General features: G+C 41.6%; 1 protein-coding gene across 1 annotated transcript; it reads right to left on the reverse strand.

Moving 5' to 3' along the window:
- Window positions 1–2269: 2269 nt before the first annotated feature.
- Window positions 2270–7380, reverse strand: PpBr36_10642 (uncharacterized protein; the record flags this gene model as incomplete). The annotated part of the gene is made up of 8 exons (XM_029897752.1): window positions 2270–2709; window positions 2847–3440; window positions 3505–3559; window positions 3859–4214; window positions 5467–6426; window positions 6533–6601; window positions 6676–6778; window positions 6868–7380. Coding segments are annotated over 8 exons (3090 nt in total), but the record flags the coding sequence as incomplete, so codon positions are not given.
- Window positions 7381–11266: the final 3886 nt, after the last annotated feature.

Genomic DNA, 11266 nt, shown 5'->3' on the forward strand with positions numbered 1-11266 from the left:
ATAAGATTAAATGAAAGTTAACAAAACTTGATTAATATTTTTATATCAACTGATAATTTATTGAAAAATTGAATAATTTACGCAAATATTGGTAAAATTGAAAGAGACTTCAATTTGTCCATTTTTCATAAGTTTGTAGATAAACATCATTTTACTTTTTGTCCAAATTTCATTTCATTGAATAAAGCAGAAAATAGAAAAATAACACAAATTTAGCATTTTTCAATATAGCACAATATTGAAAGCGGGTACTTCAAATCGGACTTGACATGGACGTTGGTTTATCTACGTATCCCGAGCCCCAAAGGTTTGGTTCAATTATTGTTAAAATTGGTAAAAATATAAACGCGTTTCGATTGTAAATTTTATACAAAATTGTATATACTTTACCTATGCGCTTATTTAACGGTTTATGAAATTAGATATATATACCAAATTAAAGCAGTATAGAGTATATTCGTATGCTACCCCCCACGTGCGAGAACCTTAAAATTTAGTTGCAAAACAGACATTAAATAAATTGATTAAATAAAGCAAAAAATAGATAAATAACACACATTTAGCACTTTTTTATATAAACAAATGATGAAAACCCGTATAAAAAGTTTTTGCTTTAGCGTGGACGTTTGTTTATATACGTCATCCGATCCCTGCAACTTTGGTTTTATTATCGTTAAAATTGGTAAAAATGCAAAGGCGTTTCGATTGTAAATTATACAGAAGAATATTTATACTTTGCCTATCCGCCTATTTAACGATTTATATAATCCGGTGTATAAACCAGAGTCTAATAAAACGTTAAATGTACGTATACGACCCTCCACGTGCAGAAATTGAAAAGTTTGGTCGAAAAACAAAAATAATATAAAAGATAATCCAAAATTTACAAATTATCGAAAAAAACAGCACCGCCATGAACGGATGAAGGGCGGGCCATATCCAACTTTTGATTGGCGTGCCGGGTGCAAAAGAATTTGGATTCATGAAAAAGGCCTACCAATTCCCATTTTCAACGATGTTTTCTTTTTTCAATATCTTGCGTGGTTGTGGAATAATAAGGGAGTGTCGGTCGCAAAAATGGCAAAAATACCGCCATGAACGGCGAAAATCGACAAGTTGTCCTCAAACCTAAACCAAAGAACGTTCTGGTTCAGAGCGCGTTCTTTTCGGCCAATGTAATTGGTCGAAAACCCATGTGGCTGAAAGGTACATGGGGCGCTCGGTCCCCAATGCGAAGCAGGGGGGTCTAGTCTGAGCACTGAGACTCAGGTATCGCACTTGTTAATTCATTTAACGATTTTAAAACCTGAAATTACAACCACAATCGATTTTATAATATTGTTTTTTTTTTCAAATAATCAAAGCCGCGACGCGTTGTTCAACTTTATATATATATATAAAAGAAATCATGTTAATCGCCATTATAACGAAACATCTTACTGAACCCCAACGAGCACGCGTTCGTACTTTCATATAACGCCGGGTCGGGGTTCCACACACTTGCAAAGTCGCCACCACTGTTCAGTGGTGGTGATTTTTACCCCTACCACGAAGTATGCAAAGCCTCAATTAAGCCACGCTCAGTTGTGAAGTTCTGTGCTCCAGGGATGAGCCTTGAGGCTAGGCTAAACCTGTTTTCGGGTTTTGGCAGGCCTTAGTGCCAATAGACTTACTTGTGTGCCACATTTACCCGGGCCATAGCATATAATATATTACGTGCTTCATTAGGACCTTGAGCGGTTTCCCCTGTTGGATATCGATTTGAAATTCAAGACGTGTTTGTTTTTATCACAGCCCAATAAATTTCGGAGTACCTTGGTGTACTCTGGGTGCAAAGATGCCTTCACCCTGAGCAAAAGTGGCATAAATCACGTGGTAGATGCTGTGGATGCAGTGGCCCATATTTGTCGAGATTACAAATGTAATATATAAAATCCTCTGTGAGCTGTGCGGTTGCAGTTTAAGCTTTCCATAAAGTCTTGCCGAAACCCAGTCAATCTTCCCTATGGTAAGGTATACCTTCCGGGGCTCTGTGGGCCCTTGGAAGACTACTACGGCCCAAAGGCTTGTTTATGCGTAGCTTCCATCACGCCCTTAACTTTCAGCAGTATTCACCTTACTTACTGACATGGCATGCGAGTCGGCCGAGGTCGCATTCCGAAAAGTCCGGGGCAGGTTGATGGTAAACCTGTTTTAAAAACTATAAGTCCCCCACCTAGTTTTTATACTCTTTTCGGGCCCCGTTTCCACACAACCAGCTACCGCCACCTTAAAAAGCCAGCGAGTCGAGCTCCAGCTCCTCTTTTCTACGACGAACCAAGAGCTTGATATCGGGATTGAGGTTGAAATTAATTCCGTGTGCGGCGGGACCTATATTCTCGCTGCCCGGGGCAAGCTTCCAGTCGTATTTGAGGAGAATATGCGCCAAGGCGATTTTTAGCTCCACGGCTGCGAAGAATCGACCGGGACAGGCGTGGACGCCATGGCCAAAAGCAAAGTGATTGGCACTGACGCTGACCAGGTGCGATTTGGCCTCCTCTCCTGGTGTTTTGCGCATCTCGATGAAGCGGTAGGGGTTGTAGCGGTGCGGTTCCGGCCAAATATTTTCGTCCTCCATGCGAATGGCGTCCACTGCGACATTGGTCCCCTTTCTGATGACGAAGCCGTCGCTCAGCGTGACGTTTTGAAGGGCTTTTCTTTGGAAAAATGCTATGCCGGGGACCAGTTAGAAGATGTGCCAATTTCGCCGTGGGTTATTTATTCTTCTAAGAGCTTTGACCCCTGATTTTATAAATGGGCATCTTGTTCTTTTTTTCTTTGGAGAAAATGGTCGCTTTCCAACTTACTGTTAAAAATTGGTCTTACCCTCTGGGTTTCTTTAAAACAGCCATCCATCAATACCAGCTTCTGGAACGCCGCCTTGTTTAGACCGTCTGTACCCAGCACATTGATAACCTCCTGACGCAAAGGATCAAAAAGCTCCGGTTGCCTCGCAATGTCGACTATGGTTTGGCCCAAGAGGTCCGAAGTGGTGTGTACGGCTAAGAGGGAGAGAGAAATCTGCTCAACTGCCGGGTCGACCTTTCTACTTTGAACTTCCTTTTTATACCATTCGATTGAATCGTTGTATGGGTTCTTTTCACCCTGAGCCTCGGCCTCCTTGATAACCGCGGCCCGTTGGTCTAGATACGGCTTTAATATGTCCCGGCAGTTCTGAAGCAGCTGGCGGTTTTTCAACGCTCGTGGGTGAAATTGGTTTACGATGCGTCGAAGGAACTTTGGACACACCCCGAGGAGAAACCCAAAATGGAAAATGTTGACGACGTATTCAGAAGATGCCTTGATCCAATCCGTATCTTTGCAAAGTTCCTCCATAAAGATTCGGGAGGACATACGGGAAACGATCATCGTGACGCTGGCAGGGGTTATTTCAGTCCAGTCTGCGAGGTTGCCATGTCTCTTTTTAGCGTGATCGCTCAGCTCCTCAAGGGTTGTGCGACGTACCCTTTGATTCAGCAAACACATCCTTCAGAGCTTTGGTAGCCTCAAGTGATAACGGCTTCGTCAAGGTCGCTATAACCTCGTCACCGGTGTGTCAGTTAATGCCCTGTGTTCTTGTGTTCGTGGATGCGGAAGTCAAAAATTCACCGGCAACTTACAAAGGGCTCTCGTCAGATATTGGTTAATAATATGAGGCAATTCCTTGGGCGCGCTAAGTGGTTCAAAGCCTGGAAGATAATTATGAACATACTGGACCCCATCCCATAGTAAGCCCACTGAATTAATAAGAGAATAAGAAGAAGACTACAGGCTACTGTATCACAAAGATTGCAAGACAGCCTGAGTTATTTTACTTACATCTCCAGCTGCAGCCGTGAAATCAAGGTTTCGTTCACTTCTCACCTCGGCCACGTATTTGTGCGGGAGGACGAGGACGGGGCCGTGCTCCGTATTGAGTTTGTAAGGCTTATCTCCGAATCGTTTTGCACCTTCTTTCAACGTTTCTCGAGGCTGAAAAAAGAATTTGTAGCGTGGCTTAAATGCCATCAAATCGATAAACCCTTTTGGGTTTAACCAAGGTACGTTTGGATAATTGTCCCGCGAGTTGTATGCGGCAATGGTCAATACCAAGGCCGTGACAATGTACGGAGCATACCATGCCGACGTCATAGTGCCGAGCCCCTGGAGAATTCCCGCCTGGGAGATGTTGGCTACTGGGTTGGCCGCCATTGAGCAGTTGGGATGAAGAGGAAATGTAAAATGAAGCTGAAATCTTAATAACAGTGTACACGCTCGCAATCAAAAGCGAGAAATCCTTGAGGCATCCGTAAACCGGATGATTTTATCAATTCTTATTTCTACAGATTGATGAAAGTATAACAGAGTGGCGGACGTCCCTACTTTACCTGAAGTACTTACTTGACTTGATTCCCCATGCATTCAATGTTTAGAGTTGAAAACCGACCCCTGTTTAATAAAGGAAATTTCTAAACATGATAATTTTGAAATGATTTTCTTTCTCCCGTTTGGGAGGGACCTTGATCTAGATTTGCCGGCAAACTAATATACACAGTACGAAGTATTGGGTTGAGTTGACGGTTAATGCAAAATCCCAGCTTCCAGACACGGAAGCTGTGACGGCTAATCCTAGCAAGATTAAGGTTTGGATCCCGTCGTGGCCGGCAGGGAGATAGATGTGTTCTTAAACACCGAACTTACATGTTGCAAAGTTCAGAATTCATTGGCTGTCCTTGACCTTACAAACAGGGCAGAACCCTCCGGCCCCTGATAAGAAGATCCTCGTATAAGTCGTGCTTAGGTGGGTTCTGGGTTTTGTCTTTTGCCGACAGCGATTTATCGTATCCACGTCGGTGTTTAAACAAAGCTGCGATACGCACTGCATATCTGCGAACAATTACACGCGTCAGACTTTACCCACTGCCGAGTTACTTCTAGATAGCCGAGGTAATACATCCCCTTCCTCCCAACCACAAGACAAGTCATTTAACATAACTGCGGCCTTAATCAGAGGTTCAGACAAGGGTTAAAAACTTGCCCATTGCTAAATTTGACCTTTAGTAAATGTGGGCGTAGCGAACGTTACGAGGTGAAGGTTGAACTTGGTTGCTGCTCCGGCTCTCAACCGAGCATTCTGGAACTTGTTCACTTTTTTAGGATAAAATCAATGGTGGTCAGATGATGAAAAGGCATATATGCTCTTGAAGATTCTGCAAAGGCGCTAGTAAGGAAACGTGCCCCAGCTCAGGAATATAAATTAAATCCCAGCTTCTTGGTTTTTATTCCGATAGAAAGACTATCGGGAAAAAGCCCTTATTTCTTTCCAAATAGCAAGCATTGCTTTGTCGCTCTATTCCGCAGCTTCAAACACCAGCGAATCCAAATCAATCTCCGCCTTGCGCGGTTTATATACAAGTTTAACCGCTGGATTAACCAACGTATCGAGACCCGCATCGATGGTGAATGGAGCCGTATTACTATCAGATATTTTCCAATCGTATTTGAGAAGCAAGTAACAAAATATAAGCTTGATCTCGTGGGCGACGAAAAAGCGGCCCGGGCATGCGTATTTGCCGTAGCCAAATGGTAGGTGATCGGCGGTGGCCGACACTAGCTGCGAGATGTTTTCACCGCCAGGCTTTTGCCGAGCCTCAAAAAACCGGTAGGGGTTAAACTCTCTCGGGTTTTCGAACCTGGCCGGGTCCCAAACCCTGCTGGCGTCGACGCTGACGACTTCACCCTTGCGAAGCACGTACCCGCCCTCGAGCTCGGTGTCTTCTGTTACCATCCGCTGCATGGAATTCGCCTGGACGGGCTTAAGCCTTTGTGCTTCTTTAATGGCGCTATCGAGTAGTTTGAGAGACGCGAGGGACATTTTTTTCCACCCGTTGACGGGCAGCGTCTCCAATATTTCCTTCCTTAGCGCCTCGATGTGATATGGGTTGGCGGCCAGCTGTATCAGGGTGTAGGTGAACAGATCCGCCGTGGTGTGGATGGCCGCGGTCGACAAAACCAGCTGTACGCCCGTTGTTTTGCACGTGGGGTCGCCTTTCGCTTCCATGTCGACCCATTCGATAACGTCGTTATAAACTGGCGGTTCCAGCCCTTTGGCCGCGCATTCCTTCCGCTCCCTGCGTCGGCTTTCAACGACCGGTTCCACAATGTTGCACGCGCGGGCGTACAAGGCGCGGAACTCCTTGCCGGGCTTGCCGGTCCAAAATATAACCGACCTCAGCCAACTGGGGAAACAGCGCACTGACATCAAAATCCCAAAGGACACCATGGCGTTTTTGATGGTTACGTCGAGCCACTCCTCGTTCCGACAGATCTGGGATCCGAGGAAAACGCGGGAAGAGACGCGGGCGACAATTTGTGTGGTTTTCTCATAAATTATCACCTCGGTCCAGTCTTTTTCCCAACACCAACAAGTTTTGGAGGGGCTTTTGGTCAGCGGCGTCGATAGCATTTCAATTACGGTCTTCCCCGGGTAGAGATGAAGATAGATAGAATATACCGGGATTGTTGCCCAAAACTTTGTCAATAGCAAAGGCGGCTTCCAAGGCCATCGGCCCCGTAACGCTATCTTTGGAAACGACGTTGAGTTAGTAAAGCTTGCAAACCACGGTGAACAACTGCAACACATGGTTTACTACTTACTAAGGCGCTTTGTCAAATGTTTCATAACAACCTTTTGTACGATCTCGTTCGGGTGGTCGAGCAACCAGAAAACATCTCTGCCCGGGCAGCCAGCCGGCAGAGCCTATCAAATTGGTTTTAGCCATGTTAAGGATTGCATTATTTGGGGAGGTCAGCTCTTTAAAACGGTATCGTGCGACCCAGTCGACTTACATAGGCAAAGGCTTTGCGGAAATTCAACGTCGGCAGGCTTTTAACCTCATTTGCCCGATCAGGAGGCAAAATAGTGACCGGACCGACGTTGCTTAAAAGCTTGAAAGGCTGCCCTGGAAAACGTTTTTTACCTTCCTGGAAAAGACCCATACCAATGGCCATAAACTCAACATTTTTTGTAAGGCTTAATTCGAACAGGCCCCGTGGGTTAAGTAGAGGGATTTTGCCATCTTTGCGACTGCTGATAGAATAGCTGGCGATCACGGGCACCAGCACAAGAGCAACCAGAGTTAACGCAATTTTTGAGCGCTCAAATTGATACGATGCCAGTCCGTCCATGAGCTGGCCCTGAAGCCAAGTCGGGTCGGCATTCACAATACTGACCATAGCTTGTATTGCTATTCTTAGTGGTGCTGATCTGGAGATGTTAAAAGTGTTCCCTGTTGGAGGTGGTGCGGATTGGATATTAGCGGTGTGGTGTGGCGAGATTTCACAGGGGTCCGGTCGAATAAACTGTGGAAAATAAAAATGGACGATAGTTACGATGGGGAACCAGCTAATATGTTTGTTTTTCCGGCTAGTGTGGTTGAAAACGACACCGAGTCAGACGAGGTTCAGATAAACCCCGACAAAACAAACTCAATTTTACGTTGGTCTCAGTGCTCAGACTAGACCCCTGCGGGGTCCGAGCGCTCCATGTACCTTTTAGCCACATGGCTTTTCGACCAATTGCATTGGCCGAAAAGATCGCACTCGTTCTAGTCTGAGGACAACTGGTCGCATTTCGCCGTTCATAGCTAGTCTCAGTGCTCAGACTAGACCCCCCTGCTTCGCAGTGGGGACCGAGCGCTCCATATACCTTTTAGCCACATGGCTTTTCGACCAATTACATTGGCCGAAAAAATCGCGCTCGTTCTAGTTTAAAAACATTTTGTCGCATTTCGCCGTTTATAGCGGTACCACCAACAAAACACCCAATACTGCGATATCGCCAACCACCATTCCCCCCGATACACAAAAAAATGAAAAAATTTTACCATTATATTATATATTTACGCATATTAACTTTTATTCGATATATTATTAAACCAAATAAAACCCGAATCCAATAATGGAAAATATATTTCCAATAATATTAATGAATATACCCGAAAAAATATTCCCATCCGCGCAACCTGCAACCCAATATTTTACGTCCGATTTAACCCTATTACCTTAATCGATATCGCAATTACTTTCGTTTTTATCGTTATTCCAATTACTATCGCCCAATCCTATATTCGAAAATAAATAGGAATTTAAACCCTTTTTAATCGATTAAAAACAATTACCGAAAAAATCCAATTCCGAAACGGAAATAAACCCTAAAACCAAATTTATTCGCGATATTACCAAATTTTGGCGCAACCGTTACCGACGCACCAATTTTACGTAATTTATTCACGTTTAGGTAATAGCGGCAAATTTTTACGAAATTACCCGACCTGCCCTATCGCGAATATTTTTTTTAAAAAAATATTACGAAACCCTTAAATCCGAAAACGTTTACGCGCTAATAGGGTCGAATATCGTTTTAATAATAAATTTTTTGCGCCTATTAAGGCCAACCTTTTACGTAAAAAATTGCAGCAATTAATATAATATTTACGTTTTTTCAACCGGTTTAAACCCACAAATTTCCAATTTTCGGGAATAAAGGATTATTCCGCCAAAAACGTAAACAATATAAATTGGTTTAAATAAACATTCGACACGTCCACCCAGGAAATCCCGTCCAAAACGCCAATATTATATAAATTTATATTTTTATTATTATTGCATTCCCGGGGCCACCGCCCGTTTTATCCATCGTTACAAATTTCGAACGTGGTATACCTGGAACCAAATACCTTTTTAAAAACCACAAACCCCCCAACGTTAAAAAGCCAACGCGTTATATTAATATTAGCGATTTTAACCCACGGATATTCCCCCCAAAAAAGCAATTATTTGCTACGCGCACTCGCATTATATTTTATAAATAATGGAGTTCCACGACGTATTGTAGATATATTATCCGGGTTTGGAATATGCTTATTTTATTAAATTATTAAACGGTAAACCTAACAGCTTGTCGCCGTTGCCCGAGTACGTTATTAATAATATCCATATTTATATTTAGCTTTTACCGCGAATAGCAATAATAATTTATTACATATATATATATATATATATATATATATATATATATATATATGTATATATTAATATATGTATATATTAATATATGTATATATTAATATATGTATATATTAATATATAAACAAATTTAAAAAGGATCGTTCGTAACCCAATATTATCTTTCGTATATAATAATTTCAACTTTTTGGACAAGGCATAGGACTTTGGATATGGAAGACGTAACCGAATGCAAAATTTAACATCGTGTTTCCTTATATTAACGCCAGGATTTAAACGATATACGCAATCCCAATCGCACGCCACCGTACCTTTCCGCCAGAAATGGTTGCAAACGCCCGCCTTTTTACAATATCCGGACACCTATTACGAAAACGCCAAATATTATATAATGCACCAAATTTGTGGTTTTTTATTCCCCAACCGCCCACATACGCCTGAAACAATCCCACAATACCCTACCCTCGCACGAATTACATTGACTCTTTACTTTATTTATACCCCCGCTATTACCGAAAACGAAAGGGAATACGCAGGAATTATCCAAATCCACGAAATCCTTTTTAAACGTTTTTTAAACCTATTACCCGACCATTTCGATTATTTTTCCGTCCTGTTCCTCGTTTATGGGGATTAAAAAACAACGTTATATATCCGTACTATTTAGGGAATTTATATCGAATTATTTTAACCTTTTAACAAAAAATAATGGATATTACCCGTACCAGCGTTTTTCTATATTGAATTCAATTTTATTAACCAGTTATTGTAATATTACGCCCCTATTATATCTATAAATATAATAGGGTTGGGGAGATATAACCAGTTTTAAAAAAATAAAAAAAATTTTTTTCACGTTTTACGGTTTTTATAAAATGTATTCCGGTCCCGCATTTTGTGCATTACAATTGCTATTTTAGTCCAAAACGGATTATTGGACAGGGATTAAATTTTTAAAAACGCCCTGGAAAAAGTTTTGACCGATATATTATATAATACATATATTTCCGTGGTAAACCGTGTTTACGACAGTATATTCGCTGGTTATATTAACGGTTTAATGGGTGATGGATTATGGGATATAAATCCTAAAATCAATATCGCTTTCCGCACGCAACGCCGCTATTTGCAAATGATCAACTTTTTATAGATAATAATAAACGCGTTCCACTAAGGAAATTACGGCGTATTGGAAACTATAATACCGCAATTGGTCCTATTTTTCTACGGTTGCAAAACAAAAAATTATGGCCTTAAAATGCTATATTTAACCTGGTTATTACAACCAAAGGTTACAGATTAACCGCTACGCACCGGGATTATAAAATCAGCGTTCGTAAAATATACCACGGCCGGGAATGGATTTAAACCGGTAAACCTAGCAATTAAATATATTAATAGGGGTTTCGTTATAAACATTAAAAATAACCGCAATTCCACGCACGATTTGCGAAAAACATTCCTAAATTATGCAGCAATGGGGCCAATCGCAACTACGGTGCGCAAAATATTGGAAAACATCGCCCGTACACGCATTAACAACAAACACCACATAATGTTAACCAACTAAAATATAATCCACTATGCGTGTTTATTATTTTAAAATGGTTGGGGAAGCGAAAAGGCCGAAATATTACCCAATTTCGATTTCGACGGCCCTAATTTATCATACCTGGGTTTAAAAAAGCTAATGGGCGATAAATTGGAGGCATTTAATTAAAAAGTCGTACGCCCTAATAGCGTATTATTTTAGGCGGATATTGAAAAAACAGGGGCAAATCCAAAGGAGGGATATAACCGGATAGACGGTTTAAATAATAGTGGTATAATTAATACCGAAAGAGATTTGCTGTACGGAATATACGAAAAATCCGACGAAAAAGGCGCATAAAATTCAAAATAATAAAAGGTAAATTACGTAAATTAAAACGGGTAAAGGCGAAAATCGTTCCATTATAAAAAAGAATTAAATGGACGAATAACGGTGACCTTACCCGCGAATAACGGAGGTAAAACAGCGTCCGCAAAACCAGTAAATACAAACAAATAAATACCAATTGTAAATTTGGTTTAAAATAAAATGCGAAATATAACCTCCTCCAAAATCTTGCGCATAAATAACCCGTTTTTTATCCATTTTTTTTACCCAAATAAACCATATCCTCTATCCACCGCCAATTATAAATCCAGCAAAAAGGATCCTGGTAATAACCGTTGTTAT

This window comes from Pyricularia pennisetigena (genome assembly GCF_004337985.1).
Source record: "Pyricularia pennisetigena strain Br36 chromosome Unknown Pyricularia_pennisetigena_Br36_Scf_10, whole genome shotgun sequence".
Lineage (NCBI taxonomy): Eukaryota > Fungi > Ascomycota > Sordariomycetes > Magnaporthales > Pyriculariaceae > Pyricularia > Pyricularia pennisetigena.